General features: G+C 42.5%; 1 protein-coding gene across 2 annotated transcripts in view; it reads right to left on the bottom strand.

The window, feature by feature from the left end:
- Nucleotides 1-18,517, bottom strand: part of ELMO1 (engulfment and cell motility 1) — a 504,510-nt gene that overhangs the window by 363,810 nt on the left and 122,183 nt on the right. For both annotated transcript variants that reach the window (XM_074988098.1, XM_074988096.1), the window contains exon 5: nucleotides 182-232. In XM_074988098.1, the coding sequence (XP_074844199.1) occupies nucleotides 182-232 (51 nt within the window). The remainder of the gene's footprint in view (nucleotides 1-181; nucleotides 233-18,517) is intronic.

Genomic DNA, 18,517 nt, shown 5'->3' with positions numbered 1-18,517 from the left:
CATGGGGCAATACTTTAAACCATTTTGAGGGCCCCAAAAACAGAGAACCACTAATTCTCAGTCCCTGGCATAAGCGTCTAAATTCCCTACGAACAAAACAAACAAAGTAATCCCCTCAATCAAACCACCATTATGGGAGACGGAAAAAAACGTAAGGTGAGCAAACAGAACGGTAACTTACTGGAGATGTTGTTAATCGAAGGATCGCTCCATTTTTTATCTCGTTGCGATTCTGAAAGACAAAATCCAAAATTTTTTTTCCTACAGCTGCAATCAACTCTTACAAAAGGTGCAACTCGCACAGGATAAAATACATAATTAAACCAGCAAAAATGCTTTGCCCATGTAAGTGTGCGGATGTCTCCCCTGCATACTTATGCTAACATGCACAGTGTTCCCCTTTATTATGTAAGCTACACATTCAATCTATATCTCCTATGAATATTTAAGATCTGAACTTGTTTTGACAATGACTTCACTCACTGAGGATTTAGCAACCATTGGCAATTTTAATTTATTTATTTATTTTTAAGTATACTAAGTAAGAGATGTAAATAACTGCCAGTAATGTTTGGCTCTAATCTTATGCTGCATAGCTTGGGAGTTCGTAAATTTACTGAAACCTATCATTAAACATCTGCAGCATTTAAATGTTATCCCACTGGCTCTTCATTTTCCATAATAAGAACATGGAGACAACCTACTGGAAACTGTCACTGAGCTCTGCCACACTATTTTGTACCCATATGCCAAAAAAGATGCTGAAGGGTTAATAAGACAAACTACAGCACTAATGTCTGTAAATCAAATGGACCACAAGTCATTTTCCCACATTGTTGGTTAAAAAAAGAGAGAGAAAGAGGTGGGGGGACTTTCTTTGGCTAAACTCATAAAATGTTAAATTAAGATGCCTGCAGGAAGCTAAGAATCTCAGAACAGTTTTTTGAAGGTGTGTGAAACAGGTGTGCTGATAGGCAGCTGCACTGGGCCCCTTTGAAATGCAGTGCCAGTGCTGCACCACAGCGCTCTGAAGTAGGGGCACTCAGGACCACAGTCTGAGCAGAGCTAAGGGCTGGCTGATCTTGGTCCCACCCCTTCTACTCTTCACCCCATACCTCCTGGAGCACCGAGCCAGCCCCTGCTCCCACCTTGCTCCGGGGCCTACGTTGAGTCATCCTGCACCAGCAAGGCCAACAGCCAATATCCTGTCTAATCCTGCCTTTAGAGTACTACCAAACCCATAACACTCCAGTTGCCCATGTAGTGCCTCACCCAAAGCTAAATTGATGTCAAACTCCCACTTCAATGGCCTTTTGATTAGTCCTCAGTGTCTCAGTACTACCAGTATGTACTATGGTATTTTTTAACAAGCTTTCGGATACTTCCAGCGTAAACCCAAATTCCGTTAACACTTTTAGAAAAACCATACACAATATATTCTACACATTGAACCTCTCTCATCCAGAACCTTCAGGACCCGACAGGTGCCAGATAACAGAATTTGCTGGCTGATGGGACAGCAATATTTTCTAACACGTTATCAACACTTACACTGCTTACTGGACTCTCAGAAGACATTTAGGGGTAAATTGCAGCTAAATAATAGCACAGAACTCTGAGAGCCAGAACTGATGGCTGTAAACAAACTTTATGGGACTTCAGGAAACTTGGCCACAGCCATGATACGTGGTCATCCAGCTAACTAAAATCATACCTGATTACGGATGTTGCCACATGACAGAGTTCCAGATTAGAGTGGTTCAACCTGTAGTTTAAACTGGAATTTTCTTTTATTTAATGTCCTAAATGATCACTTCTGACTTCAGAATCTATGAATCTCTAAGACACTTAAGTTTTTAAGGTGTTATTTTAAAAAAAAAAAAATTCAACAATAGATTATTAATCAATCAGAGTTTAAAGGTAAAACAGTGATCCTGAGTTAGTAAAATTTGCAAAATGCAGACTTGATATTACCTATTTATTTTATGAGACTAGAGACCACCAAAATTTTGAAGGAAATTTTTTTAAAATGACTGCAGCGTAGAGTGTTCCATAGGTTGATTTTTTTGGGGAGATGAGAGGGGGACATGAGAGCTTTTTAAACAAAAGCAATTTTCCCCAACTCTCCTCACTTAATTCAGGTCAACAACAAAGTAATATAAATAAGATATATCCTGCTTGAAGCCAAAGTGATTAAACTGGTCACTAAGGCTATGGTGCCGTAAGCTCAAAATAAGCTACGCAATTTCTGGTATGCAAATTGCGTAGCTTATTTTGAGTAGATTTCAAAATACGTTATTTTGAGACATGCTTGTATTTCTCATGCAATAAGGTGTACAGGGATGCCAGAACAGAGTGACATTATCTCGAAAACCGTTTCAAGACAACAGGCACATTGCATACACACAACCAGCTATTTCAGGATACCGCCTTGTCCTGAAATAGTGCCTCCATCTAGACAAAGCCTATAAGTCCAGTACATGGGGTTTTTTTTTCGGTCTTCAGGGCCATTCATGAGAGTGGCCTTAGCTACTTCAGAGAGATTGCTCCTCTCTTCTCTTTCCACAACATATACGCAAAACTGATTTCTTCAGTGTTGCTTTCCTCATAGCAGTTTCAATGTGACGCACATGGAACAAGTAAATAAACACACCTAGTTCTTTTGTAGTCTTGGAATAGGGGACTGACAAAGGAGGGGAGAAATTATTCAAATGATTTCTAGTTCCCGGCTAGGCACTTGGAAGCAGGCCTGCTGACAAAGGAGTGTAAGGGGAGGAATTGCACCAGGGCCAGGTGCTTCAAGGTGGCTGGAGTTCCCAGCCACCACAGCTACCACCGCAGACCTTTGGATTGCCACCGCAGTGCAGCTTCTCTTGCCTCTGAGGTCAGGGAGAGCCTCGCATCACAGTCTGATCAGTAGTAAGGGCAGACTGCCTGGGGCCCTCTCCCTTCCTCCTGAGACCCCACCCCTCCTGGGGTGTGGTGCGGTGCAGGACTCCCCAAACCTAGCCCCAGCACCTGCAGTGGATATCAGCCCCTCTGCTTGGAATTTACTCAAATAGTATGTTGTGACCCATGTAGGATAGGGCAGATAAATATTTGCCTAAATTAATGTCAGTGAACATTATGGGGGGTTGTAAAGAAAAAAAAAAAAAAAAGAACCACTATGTGCTAGGAAAGATTTTGTTTTGACCTTCCTGCCTGGTTCATGTATCTAGGTGGGTCTATATCAAAATTTTCAGACTCCATGTTCTCAAAACGCAGCAGAAGTTGTAATGTAGACAAAGCTCAGACATTTCTTTATTCCCAATTCATCACACCTTGCTCACAATACAGTACAATAATGGAAAGTGTAGCATAGGAAAGACTCATATCAGTGTGGGCTGCTCTCGTTGAGAATTAGTAGTCTGTAAAATCCTAGTGTAAACAAAGATTTAAGGAAAAAAATATCTTTTTATTTGAACATATACTAGACATCAGTTCTCTAACACAGTAGGCTAGATACGCTTAAAAGAGGTTAGCTTCTCCCCAGTCAAAAATCCAATTTTGTTTATCCATTCTAGGTAACAACCTTAAGAGCCTGCAAGGAAACCATCTGTAAGCACACAATTAGAGCAAGAGGATTTTCTACATTAAAGGGATGTTGCTGTATTCAGCATGCCAGTTAGTTTAAACAACATTTATACACAGCTAATCTGCTTAGTGGTAGACAGATTCTATCTGGGGTTCTCATTCAGTGTAACAGAATGTCATTTAAACACATCATTATCCTGAATTCTACTATTCGTGTTACGAATACAAAGAAGAATGTTACAAAGGCTAGGACATGCCATTATTATCTAGGATGTAAGAAGTGCATTTGTTTCCCAATGTATTTGGAGACCTGTCCTACCAATCTCTATTTCACACAGAGACAGCAGGTTCAAAAACAACATAAATTGATGATATCCTGTGTTAGAACTGTAGCTTGTTCCCCCTGGCCAATGAGGCACCTATTCAGAAGAATGTGCTAAAGCAGCCATGGGCAACCAAAACCAGGGAGTGGGCTGCATGAGAAGCCTCCTTCACCTCTGTGGACTGCAGCAACCAGCAGCTCACTGGGGTTCCACCTGCGACCCTGTGGGCCCTCTCTTTGGTCCTTCTGGTCATGCTTCTCATGCACAGGAGAACCACAGCCCTGCAACTACCTGCTCCTCCTTCTCCTTCCCAGCACTTTTGGAGTGCTGCAAATCAACTGATTCGCACTCAGTCTCCACTCCTCTCCCTCCATCCCAGAGGTGGAATGCTGCAAATCACCTGTGTGCAGCTGTTCCAGATCTGGGAGGCCGAGGGAGGAGTGTGAATCAGATGATTCGCAGCACTCCAAAAGTGCAGGGCTCCAGTGCCCCGATCCAAATCATGCTCTCCCTCTCCCAAAGCTCTCCAGTCCCCATCTCAATAAATGCCCAGTCCACCCCCAGAGCCAGGCACCCCCAGCCACCCCTAATTCAATGCTGGTGACTTACCAGAGCCGCCGGGGCCACTGCCACCACACGCTTCTCCCACCAACAGGTGGGGCGGCATGTGCGCGGAGCAGGCAAACAGCACTCCCTGCAAGTAGCTCTCAAGCGGAGCTGCATTTAAAGGCTCCAAGAGCTGCATGTGCCTTGAGAGCAGTATTCACCACAACATAGCGTTCTATTTGCCATGTGCAGCAAGTGGTGAAGATATTGGACACCCCTGGCCTGTGACTTCCAAAGGAACCAAAGCACAGACAGTTGCACATAGGCATGTTAGCCGGTGGCCGGGTAATGTGTGGTGAGGTACTCCCCTGGGTCCTAAACAACCCAGGTTTTCAGTGTTAGAGCAGGCAGCTCCTAGCACTCTCACCCACGGCCAGGCTGTAGTAACCAAACAGTTAAAGTTCTTTTTGTTGTGCCGGCTGTGTTGCAGTGACAAAAGGGTTAACAGCAGGGTCAGGCTCAGAGCTTACCTAGTTACAAGTTTATTAAGCTACAGTTATTAGCATGCAGTTACAAAAGGCTATTGTTTACTTCTTATATGCTAGCAAAGTACAGGTGTTAACAAGTTACGTTACAATCCAATACAAAGATATCTGTTACCATTTTAACACGATATCTTGATACAATGACATCTAGTTACAGAGCTCTAATTCTTTAGCTGTGCACAAAAAAGTCAGAGACCTAGCATGGGTGTATCTTACCCTCTCTGCGTCTCTCGATACCAGCGTAGCCAAGCTGGATCGGTCACTCAATTCCGAGGAAAGACGAATACGAGGTTGGGCATCCCCAGTTGTGGACCTCGGGAGGCAATCACCTGACCCGACCAGCAGGTAGTTGGTGGAATGCACTCAAAGTTAGAGTTCTGCTGGACCCATCTTTTATACCCCTCTGGGTTACGTATTCTCTTTCTTATCTATGGTGCCAGATCATACTGGTCTGTCTTTGTGATGCCAGTTTGTTACAAGGGCATTTCTTACTTAATTTGCACTTATAAGACAGGAGATAAGCAATTTAGGAGTACAGGACATTCTTTTGTGTGGGCGGGGCACTTCCCCTTCTGGGATGGTTGTGTGGTCATCATATCCATCAATGCCAGCTGGGGTGATTTCTTGAGGGTCTCCCCCCCTCATGTTGACAGTTTGGCCTGTTAGCCTTCTAGCTGTACTTTCTGCTTCTCAGGGTCACGATAAGCTAGCACATCTGGGCCTCAATGAGGGCATCAAAGACTGTGCTGTCAGCAGCCGTTTCCATGCCCTATGTGCTCCTCAGTGGGGGCGGGGGCAGCGAGCAAGCTGGCTTGTAAGGGGGAGACTTTGTCTGGCTACAAGGCAGGAGGGTGTAAAATGAGGTCCAGCCAGGACCACTGTTCCCCCAGCATCTCCCGTGACCTGTGCAGGACAGAGTCGTTCTACTCTGAAGCATTAGGATCCAGGAGGTATCTCCCCTCTCACGCCACAACACTGGACCTTGGGAGTCAACTGCAGAGAGGAGCCAGTAGAAGCAACTGAGTAACAACCCACAAAAGTCACCTCTGGACAAACTGCAGAGAACTTTCTACAGTTTTGACTGAACTGTCTCATGATTTTTTTGCTTTTTATGCCAATGGATTAGGAGTATTTGTGGATAATTACTTGTATTGTGGTAGCCTCCTGGAGCCCCAGTCATGGGCCTTTACCACATTGTGATAGGCACTGTAAAAAATGGAAGCCAGGAAGACTTTGCTCTCTTGCCCTTTCTTTCCTACTCTTGTGCTAGCCATGAGATTCCCTTCCCTCTCCATTTCCCTCCTCCTAAAGGTGCTGAGCACTCTTCTTTCAGCTGAACCCCATGAGTTGTGGGTGCTCATGAATAGGTCCTTTGTACTATCCCTTACTTTCTACATGCCCTCTCCTTAGTTCTGTCTCTCTTTACCACCACCAAGCCTTGTCTCCTCCTCAGTTCACTTCCTGTTCCTCACTGAAAAAAATCTTTAAGGACACCTTTGTCTCGGCTCTTTTCTAGGGTCTTCTGAACCTCTTCTCTAAACATACTGTTTGACGGTGGTGCTTCTTGCATCAGACACCTACACTGGATTTCGTTCCATCTCAAAACTTTGACTTTGCTTACCCTTTCACTTCCTACTCTGCCCAAAACACAGGCACCATGGGCACATCAGATAAAGTAACAGCAGGTCCAGGTACATTAAGAGACCCCTTCTCGTGGATTTTATGGAATGAGGGTACATTTATTTCAACACTAAGATGCTGTTAAAACAGTCAAGCCAGCTAGGCAGAGCTTTGCTGGACAGGCACTTAAGAAAATCAATCAAGCAAGTCAAATGTTAAATTTGTCATGTAGCAGTCATCTCACTTTTATAATTATTGCATCCACTGAACTGCATCACGACTTGCCTTGCTCTGACTGGTTGGAAGACAATATGCCAGAAGGTGGTTCTTTTTTAAAAAACAAACAAACAAGCAAGCAAAAAAAATGTATTTTGGGACACTCGGAGCTTTGGTTCTTGTGCTCAATATTCCATTTCATTTTCAAGTCAAACAAATGTTTCTCTACAAGGGTCTGTCTAAGCTGGGTCTTTCTTAAACAATAGTGAGGCAATCCAAAAATACTTTAATTACACATATATATCCAAAAACAATGATTGCTTCTTCATTTTTGCAGTTTTTTCTAAAAACTTCCTAAACTTCTCTCCTTGAATGCCACAAAACAGTTTTATTTTTTAAGTTTGTCAGATACATTTTAGTTCCCATCTCCGTACCATTTTCTGTGTCTAAGATCAGTGCAATTCAAGAAGTAAACAAATGTATGAACTCAAATGTTAAATTTAATTTTTCAAAATCTTTTTTAATAACATGATGTATTGTTTGACCAGAAGCAATGTGCACTGAATAGTCTTACGGGTTCTTTTACTCTCTTCAGAATTTGAAGGAATGCTTGTATGGTTGTGTCAATTCTATAATTAAGTTTCTTTTGGGTGGAAGAAGAAAAGCTGTTGTAAGCACTAGGAGAATTTAATCTAACTAGAAAGAAATCTTGTATTGCTCCCTGGGATGTTAGCATTAACAGAGTCACTAGCTCACAACTTTGTCATGATTCTCATAATAATTATTGATTTCTTAAAAGCCCCAGCTCCTGGAATCGAGTGACTATATGCAGATTCCAGTCTTCATTTAAAAAAAAAAAAATATATCTAATGCTGGTGCCTGTGGAGCAAGCTTCAAAATGTTACCCCAGGGCACCTGAAAGATTCAAAACACAGAAGGAAAATAAAAATAATACCAAACACCATTATTTTTATGATATCTTGTGATATTTAGTGAGCCCAAGCTTCATTGTTGAACAACCCTAACCCTAACCACTTCTGTTCAAAGGCTGATGTATACACATCAGAGTAAGAAAATACCTAAACTCACTATCCTGGATTATCCTCCTGCAGGAGAGCCCTGACATTTGATATTGCTTGCTTAGTGGAGAGATGACAATAGTAACAGAAGTACATTTATAAATGCGTATTTTTAAATATACCAAAAAAAGTTACTTTTGACAGATCTCTAGTAAGAGAGTGGGTGTGTTATCTACAGCAAAAACATTATATTTAGAAGTTCTGTTTTAGATACAGAGGTAATAGTCTTTTATTTGAAAAGTATTTTACCATTTAAAACATCTTCTCCTCAACAAACTTGTTAATGCAGAGATTTGATTCGGGTAAGCTCCAGAGAGTTCAGGTCACACAGCGCCCACTTACCCTATCACGGTAGGTCATTGTGGTATTACAATACAATGTTACAATTTTTGAGAACGCTCAGTGTTTGCCAATAATTTAATTCCATATTGTCCTAAGACTCTCCTAAAAGGCTATAGCACTAAGGTTTTAGGGAGGAGGAGAGAGAGGAAATCATTCTAGGGGACTGAATTTAGAAATTTAAATTTAGAATATTACAATTAGTGCATTGGTCAATGTTACTGAAATCCCTGCCAGTCACATGAACTGAGGCACTCTCTACATGACTCTGGCTACACAGCATCTGCATTTAATATTTGCACTGAAAGCACCAGAAAAAAAGGTCACAACTTCAGACAGGCAAAAATGATCAAGCAGCTTCAGAGAATGACCTGTGACAAAGAACTAAAAATTAAATAAGTTATCTGTGTGCCTCAAAATAGACTCCTGGAGCCCCCATATTCACCATTGTGTGACCATTATGACATGTACAGTACAACTACATCATACCACATGAGGTATCACTTGAGAAGTTGCAATCTTGTTGAATTATGTAGCACCACTGTATGGTTGTGTCTAAACTACCACCTTCCTTTGAAGGGAGAATGGTAATTAGGGTGTTGGGAGTTTACTAATGAAGTGCTGCCATGCATAGGCAGCACTTCATTAAGCAAATTCCCCCCGCAGCAACTCTGAAGTTTTAAACTTCGAAGTACCAGCATGCATCTAGCCGTAGCTCACCCGCCGGTACTTCGAAGTGCCGGGGCAACTTCGAAGTACCAGCGAGTGAGCCATGGCTAGACGCGTGCCGGTACTCCAAAGTTTAAAACTTCAGAGTTGCCGCAGGGGGAATTTGCTTAACGAAGTGCTGCCTATGCACAGCAGCACTTCATTAGTAAACTCCCAACACCCTAATTACCATCATTCCCTCAAAGGAAGGTGGTAGTGTAGACAAGTCCTATGTGAAGTTAGAAGTTTTTCTCTGTGTGTTACTGATATGTTGTGAAGTTGTGAGACGCCCTCAGCGAGCCTTTCAGTGCTCACAAAGGAGCAATGATCACTGGCCAGACAGGCACAGACAGCCCATCAAGAAGAATCCACTGTGCCAGAAACTCCTCAGAGAGAGAAGGTACACAAAGGGGGCTACTTAATCCCACAGTCGCTGCCAGGATCTTTCTAGCACCTAGAGAGAAAATATGATGAGGATACTTGACACCAATATTTGGCCTCTCTCCTCCTCCACATCTCAACACCTGGAAGGTCATTTAGAAGACAAAGACTTTGAAGTGGAGAAATCAGTCTAAGTCTGAAAAAGAAATTCCACCTGCGTACAGTAATAAGAACTGTAATCTGCCTGAAACATCCAGAGAGAAACTGCTTGATTCATATCTTACTAAGGCTACATCTACACTACGAGATAAATTTGAATTTATTAAAATTCATTTTGTAATGCTGGGTTTTATAAATGCAAATTTGAGTATTCCCACCTCCCCGCAGGCTCTCCACAAAGTTGACTTACTGTTGCCACACTAAATCACCAAATATCGACTCTTTCAGAAGTGCATTGTGGGAACCTATCTCACAGTTCTCTTAGCCACTTAGCATTCTGGGTACTTTTGCGGGGGCAACATGGGAAAAAAATGCTCTGCAAGTGGTTGTGGATGTCATCTTCCAACACTGACTTGCCCTCAATCCCCCATTTTTCCAGAAGGAAAGAAGGAAAAGTGGGGAATCAACAAAGATTGCTAAATTAATTGAAATCTCTTGCTTCTGTAACTGAATTGCTTTTTATAACTGTAGATATAACTGAATTAAAGATTTTACAAAGAGCAGCTGGCGTATGAGTCTTCTCAATTGGCTCTCCAGCCGCTGTCCCCCCTCTCTTGATTACATCTGATCCCTGAAAACAATACAGAAACAATGCAAAGCTCGAAGAAAGAGTAGGATAGTAAAGGTTTGGAAAAAAGTGATTTTGTGGGGCAGGGTTTTTGGCTTCCCAGTTCTTTACACAGAAGAGCCCAACATGGGGGATGGGGCTCACCAAATTTACACACGAGTGCTTCTCTGATCTGGGATCACCCAGGAGTCTATGTCTTCTCAACTGCCCCCTCCAGCCACTTTTACCTGTGTGAAGGGGACCAAAGTTTGGGGAAAGAGAAAGATAGGATAAGAAATAATTGAAATTATTTTATAAAAATAATTTTATAAAAAGCAGCATGTCTCTACAATGGGTTTAAACGGCAAGGTATGTGTGTCTCCTCGACTGGTCCTCCAGCCACTTTTCCCGTGTTAAGGGGGGAAAAGCTTGAAGAAAGAGAAGGATAGGAAAGGTTAGGAAAAAGATTTTTGGCTTCCCACTTCACTATATAGAGTTGTCCAATGCAGGAAATGGGGCTCGCCAAATTTCAACAAGCAGTGTTGCTCAGACTTGGTGGCCAGCCCCGACTGACTGTGTGGGGGCCAGCCCTCCCCTCACTGCCATAAGGGGCTGTGGGGCCTGTGGCTGCAGAGCCAAGTAACGTGGTCCCCCCATGTCAGCAAACCCCAAAAATCTTTTTGGCTGGGTGGGGAGTCTGTGGCCACAGGGCCAGCTGAAATAGTTCCCCTGGCAGCAGCTAGCTCCCAAAAATCTTTTCTGCCTTTGGAGCACTCACCACGCGCAAGCCAGGACATGGTGCTACCTGGCAGCATAGTCCACACTGAACAGCAGGCATGTCCTTTTATTGGGTAGAGGGCTAACCACGTGATGTAACTGGGTGCAGGAAAGCCCTGAGTGCATGGCACCTGTGGAGGACTGCACAAATGTAACCACAGAAAAGAAGTTTCTCAGCCTCTTATATATGCAAGACCACCCCAACAGCCCAGCTGACGTGGTGCGGTGGGGCAGGGACTGGCGCCAGCACTCAAACAAAAAACACAAGTGCTCAGCTTGCAGAGGCAGAGAGAGAACTATGAACTCCATGTTGGGGCTATTTGGAATGGGCAAATGTGCTCATAGTGCTGATGATAAAGCAAGAAAGAAGTTTCTCAACCTCTCATACAAGCACGACCCCACAGCCACGGGCTTTCTGATGCCAAACTGAAATTTGCAGGCATCCTGTAACCTAATTCCTACACACCTAGACAGCAGCAGAGATGGAAACAGACAAAGTGGAGCCCTGTGGGGCATTGTGGGATACATACAGGACACCTCTCAAACCTAATAAATTCGATTTAAAGACGTTGCACTTCCACACTGGCCTTTATTTGAACTTTTAAATTCAAACTTGACATTACACCCAGTCACTTTCGACAAGGTTGATATTGATCTTCGTGCTCCCTAAATTCGAGCTAATGGTATTTATAATGAAGAAAGTGATGTTGCAAAATTGTGCTAACTGCCTTAAATTTGACTTTATCCTGTGGTGTAGACATACCCTCAGTCTAGAATTTAGACTGTGATCTTATCTTCATTTCTTACGTAACCAACTTTGAATCTTCTACACTTACTATTTATAGTCACTTAGATTCTATCTTTCTATTGTTAATAAATCTGTTTCATATTTTACCTAAAAAACTGGCTTTTTGGTTGACGTGCTTAGGGAAATCTCAGCTCAGATGAACAAGGGCTATTGTGTGTCCACTATCCTTTGTTGGAGTGACAAACTAATTAATAAGCTTTCACTGTCCAAGAGTGCCTTAAGCAGCATAAGATGGTATGTTACTGAGGTACAAAGCCTCTCTGTATAATTCATGAGGACTTAGAAAGCATTCCCACTATCTAGCTGGGTGTAAGGTTCTCCACATGCTGATAGCTGAGTGATCAAAATGCCTGGTGGGGTTTGCTGCTTATCACTGGCATAGCATTAAGAGAGACTTCCCAGGCTGCAGAGTTAAGGGGATACAGTGGATCCACAGTTCCATATGGCACCCTGGGGATCCCATCACAGAGATAATATTCATCTTCATCTATAGACTATATTGATGATAATAAATGACTAAATGGGGAACAAAATTGTATCAAATATTTTAAATGATGCAAGAAGCAATCAGTATGAGTATGTTTAAAATGGTATAAGCAAGCATAATACGCTTGAGGGAATGATTTTTTAGAGAAAATTTAGAGTGAACAAAAAATTCTAAGATGTGATCTCTCAGGCTGTTAAATACTCTGCCAAAGGAAACAGCGGTAACCCCACTGCTTGAGTCACAGACTGGACAAAGCATTAGACAGTATATGCCAGGAAGTATATTTCAGGAAATAATGCTGAAATGGCAGGGGACAGGACTAGATAACCTAACAAGTTGCTTCCATCTTTACCTTCTGTGCTACCTCCTGCTTTCATATTATCTACAGATGCTTAGAAGTGTCAGATTAAGCACTAAATCAAAAGCGCCTGTTACTCAGCAAGTTTGCTCACAACTCAGAGGAAAGAGATTAATACTAAAATGAGAGTCTAAAAGCTACAAAAGATTTATTTTTTGTTCTGACTTTTACATAACCTCCTACACACACTGCTTACAATGGCATAGTGGAACTTCACCAGAATATACAATTATGGATTCTGTTCAGAGAAAAATAGGTCACAAGCAAAAGCACCTTTCACACAGACCAAATACTGCTGACTACACCCAGGTTCACAAACAAAAAGAGCCTTCCAGCTGTAAATAAAGGGGCTTGGTGAAGGGAGGATGAAAAGCCAGGTGAGAACCATGCCATTTGCAAAACAACACAAACGTAAAACAAACAGTAGGTGGCACGAAAGGAAAAAAAAATGTAGGGCGTCCTCACAAGTGTCAGATATAAAAGTTTAAAAACAATGAAAATGTTACTGAGTAAGAATTGGTGCACTCAACATGAATGAATGGAAGTTCCCTGTATGTAACTTTCATATTTCCTTTACATCAGGCTTCATCATCAATATGTGCTAAGATGGAGTCACTAGCCAGAAGAATATACAGCACATTAACCACTTTTACCTTCTTTTTCTGATTGTCTACTCACAGCTTTGTATCAATTTATTTACCCTGGTGCGTATGTAACCCACACACTGAGGCATAAGGTTCGATGTCCTATCATATAGTGGCACCTAGACCACTTACAGGGAGAAAAAATGAGCCTCCTCTACAGCCTCAGCCAAGCACCTCCTGGCTTTTAGCTCAAACTACAGAGGCTCTTGCACTGCCCTCCAGAGGTTGCAGGCTTGAGCCCTGTGGATGGTTACACAAAGCCATATTATAGGAACATTTTATATGAAGAATGACTTGTTTTGGCTTAGTTTGCACCTGCTACTAATCAATTTAAATTAAACAAAAATAAGTTCAACAAACTTACCTGCATAGCCTCATTGCACAAATTTAGCTAATGACACGTCTTCATCACAGTGTTAGCCCAGGGACTAGGCAACCAGGTCTGAGTATCTGGGATGGCCTAGCTCAGATGTGAACAGCCACACTGCAAAGCCCTACTCAAGTCACTGCAATCATTAATGCTGTACTCACTTCTCCATGTTGCTAGGATTTCGGCAGCACATCCCATAGTTCTTTGTGTTGCAGTAAGCCGGGATGTTCTATAGCTATTTTGGCCTTGCAACAATGAGCATGCCTCCCGACCCAGGCAAACACATGTGCTGGCTCTGCTCAACCTAACATGCTAAAATACAGAATAAAACTGCCAAGCTGTGTGCCAGTTAATAGAGCTGCAGGAGAACACACACAACAGGGCAGCTGGAGCGATCCACCTACTTCTTCCCCTCCTAGCTTCTGGCAGTCAGACATTTAGGATCACCTGAGGACAGGTTTATTTCTTTGACCATCTTAGCTAGTAGCCATTGATGGATGAATCCTCCAAGCAACTTCTCTGGTTCTTTTTCAAACCCAGTTATAATTTTGGCCTTCATAAAATCCCATGGCAAGGAGTTCAATGGGTTAATTGTTAGTTGTCTGAGAAAAAAAAGAAATCTACCTCTTTGTATTTATCCCACTGCTTCATTTTATCAGGTGACCCTCGATTTTGAGACTGTGGGAAAGGCTAAACAACACTCAATACTTACTTTTCTTTTCCCACACACCAGTATTTTATTAACCTCTAGCTGTCTTCTAAACTGAACACCCCAATCTTTTTGATCTTTCCTTATACACATACCATTCTATACTCCCTTCTTTGTTGCCATTCTCTGAAATTTTTCCAGTTCAACTAAATCCTTTTTTTAGAGAGATGATCAGAACTGAAGAGAGTATTCAAATTGGGGTACACCATAAATTTATACAGTAGTATTACAAAAATTTTGTTACCGAGTATTCTATCATTCTAGTAACCCTTTTGACTACTGATGTTCATTGATCCATGGTGATCCCAACATCCTTCTGCAGGTGATAGCTAACTTAGAATCCATCATAACGTATCAGGAACTGGATTTTTTTCCCCCAACAAGCCTTATTGTGCCCTATCAATGTTAAATTTTATCCCCCATTTTGTTGTGCATTCACCCCATTTTACGACATTGCCCTTTAAATCTTCCCAGTCACCTTTTGATTTAACTGTCTTGCTTAATCTTATCTGCAAACTTTGCCACTTCACTGTTTACTTCCTTTTCCATATCTTTAATGGACAGGTTGAACAGCACAGTTCCCTTTGCTGTAGCAGTGTGGATGCTGCGGTATGGGAGGAGGAATGGGTTACCTACATGAGGATAAGCCCTCACAACCCTGCCAGTCCACACACAGCAGACTATCCTTGCTGCTGTCCATGTTGCAATGTCCACACTGCAATTTTCAGCACAGAAGTTTGAACAGAGCTAGCAGGTATCTACCCAGGGTGGGAGAATATGCTCCCAGCTACAGTGTAGACCTATTCTATGATTCATTTCCATTGAATTGTGGAAGAGCATTTTTGTCCTGAGCACAGAAGGGGGACTGTAGGAATGCACTGGAGGAGCCAACATCCCTTCTGCAAAGGTTGCCTGCCCAAACAAAAGAAGAGCCTGGGCCCTCATGCACACCCCCAGTCAGCCAAGCACTAGCAAACTCAGCTGGGAGGGTTGTATGTGTATGGTAGGGTTAAGAGCAATATGTGGGTAAGAGCCTGGGCTAGAGAACACATATCCTAAATCAATTTCAAAGTTCTCCCGAACTGAATCTGGTTCAACAGTGTGTGCTGAGACAAGCCTTGGTCTCCTGAGGTCTGCACACAGTACTGATGGAACATCAGAACAAATGCTCCCTCTAATTTTTTCCATCCCCGGGCTGAATAAATTTTGATATGTGCACTAAAGCATGTACGGATGTGCACCACCTGTATAAACACATGCTTCCATCTGAGGGTAGCTGTGCGTGCTCTGCTAATCAGCTGGACAGCACCCAAATCTCTCCTGATCAGCTGCCCAAGTGATTAGCTTATGAGGGACACTGATCACAACTGCAAAACATCACTTGAACAAGGCTCGGGCCCACATAGGGTGACAAGATAGCGCGTGTGGGTAGCAGGTAATAGGTGCCTATATAACACAAATCCCCAAACATCCAGACTGTGTCTATTAAATCAAGACATCTGGTTACCCTAGACCCACGAGGATGCAAGCACAATCAGGCCCTGTACCTCAATACCAATATATGCAGGAACCGATATGTTGCAAATGATTTGTCATTATGGGCTTGGATTATCACAACTCTTGCTCAGACTTGTCCAGTAGTAAAGAAGAACAAAGTCCTCCTCTATGGGATGGCCAGCCCTCCTCTTTACTCACCTGCTGAAGTGGGGAAGAAAGGGAGACAAAGTGGCTACTGGATTCAAGTAAGTGTGTGATGAAGGGACAGAAAGAGAGAAGAGCTTTATCCCTCTTTAGCCTTTCATCAACTGTCACCCAGAGTATCTGGCCAGGTCCACTGCAAGGAATAAGCTGCACCAGGATAAAGGAAGAGGGGAAATTTGTCAATGGCTAGTTCATTCAATACTAAAAACCAACTGGGAGTTGGAACATCAGGGAAGCTTTTTTCCCTCCTCCAATACATGAATAAGAACCAGTTCGGAGAGATCTATACAATCTGAAATCTTGAAAGTCATAGGGAATAAAGGCTTCCAACTTCCTGATCGCAGAAAAGCAACCACCCTTGCCTTGCCCTGTCCCCTGTCCCCATGGCCACCTCCCTCCCCCATTCACTCTCCCCCACCCTCGCACACTGGTTCACTTTCACTGGGCAGGGGGAGCTCTGGTGTTGGGTCACAAAAGAGGGTTGGGAGTGCAGGCAGGGGTGCAGGCTCCAGCTGGGAGCGTTAGGTCTGGTGTAGGGAGCAAGAGGGAACTCCATGTTGGGGATGAGCAGTATGGAGTGTGGGAGAGGGGAAAGCTCCAGGAGGGAGTTTGGGTGCAGGAGTGGGGCTCAGGGCTGGGTGCAGGGCTTCAGGTTATGGGCTCTTGGCAGCACCTACCTTAAGCAGCTCCTGCAAGTGGCCAGAATGGCCCTTAGGTGGACTTAGGCAGCCAGGTGATTCCATGCACTACCCTCACCTGCAGGTGTCACCTCTGCAGCTCTCATTGGCTACGGTTCCCAACCAATGGGAGCTGGGGAGCCAGCACTCATGGAGGGGACAGCTCACAGGGCCTCCCCCTGGCCACTCCTGCACCCACAGGCCTGGGGGACGTCAGTTGCTTCCAGGAGGTGCATGGAGACAAGTAGGGAACCTGTCTTTGACCCACTGGACTTCTGACCCAGCTTTTAAACTTCCCAGTCAGCAGTGACTGGCTTTTCAACTGGCCATTCCAGTTAAACACCAGACATCGTAGAACCTAACCAGAAAAAATCAGTTCAATTTATTAATTATTGAAAATACTTCCTTTGTTTAATAAATTAGTTTAAAAATTAAATACAAACATGTTAAACTTTGTTTATGTATCTAGCACCTTTAAGATAATTTTATTTAACTGATAAAAATGTTAAAATTCTGGTTTTATGTATTTAACTGATTCTTAATTTTCATCCATAAATGAGTGACAAAAATTACAAGTACAAATTAACCAGAGTATTCAACAAATGCATCATGTTCTAAACAGCCAAAAATGTAAAAATGAATCTGAATAAAAGCTACATAATTGCTTAAATAAATGTGTACAGATATAGTGTGTCCTCCTGGTTTACAAAAGGAAGCACCATATTTAGCATAAAAAGTACATTTAAAATTACAGATCAACGTATTTTAATAGTGACCAACCTTTAGCAAAATAATTAAAAATTACTTATTCAAAAACTAATGAATAGTACTTTGATTTAAATCAGTCCACCCTAATAAGGAATACACCTTATATTGTACCCCCACCACTCTCTGCTCCTGTTGTTTATAGGGGCCTTTTCTCTTTTGTACGCTGGGGTCATGAAGTAAGACTGGGGCTCTTAAGCAGTACTATAATATAAATAAATGATAAGTCTGAATTATTTTAGAGGCCTTTTAGTTACGATAAACCTGTTCAAAGAATTACACAGAGTAAAACCAATGAAGAGGTCCCTTAAAGTACTGGTCAGGTTTAAATTTAAACACTGTGTATAAGTAAGGTGCTTTCTTACTATCTTTGATAATTTCCTATATTTTATTAAAAATGGCGATAACGTGCTTTTTTTACATTTGTACTTTTACTATTTTCCCCACAGAATAGCAAACAAAGCAACAAATGAACAAAACAGTAAAGGAATGAGAAAGGAAGAATAGGATGCTATTATGCTTTTTTTTGTGTCTCTTCTATTACAGGCCACACCAAAACTTGGGACCAAAATGTTTCTGGATAGAGGGCAATGGCAGTCTGGATCCAAAGCCTCTTTTTCTTTATTTGACTCATATCTAGTAGAAGCAGTGGCTGCTGACCTGCTAAAATATTGTCCTTACCCGGGTTTAGAAGATTATTATTCATCTTTGCACTGATTTCTCCAAGGACTATTTCATTTCATTATAAAGTTAGAAATGGCACATGAAAAGAGAGCTGGTAGTTGGGGGCTGGGGAGAGAGCATGGGTGGAGCAGTGGTTAAAGTTACACAAGGAAATAGAGAACAGTTTCAAAGCTGGGAGTTCCCCATGGGACAGCCACGACACAGATGTGCTGTTCACCATAGGAAAATGAAAATACAATTGTGAGACATATGGTAACAGTTTCATGTTCACAACAGTTTCACATCAAAATTCCCTACCACTTTCATTAATTTCTTGGCAAATAGCTTCAGACTGGGTAAGATCTGTAACCAGCATCCACCTGAAAGGTTGTAAATTAAGAAGTTACCAGCTCCTCAAAAATATGGCCTGCACATAGGCTTTTGAATATCCACATAGGGACA

This window comes from Carettochelys insculpta, chromosome 2, assembly GCF_033958435.1.
Source record: "Carettochelys insculpta isolate YL-2023 chromosome 2, ASM3395843v1, whole genome shotgun sequence".
Classification (NCBI taxonomy): domain Eukaryota; kingdom Metazoa; phylum Chordata; order Testudines; family Carettochelyidae; genus Carettochelys; species Carettochelys insculpta.
Note: the sequence above shows the minus strand (reverse complement) of the source record. Positions and strands in the feature narration are given on the sequence as shown.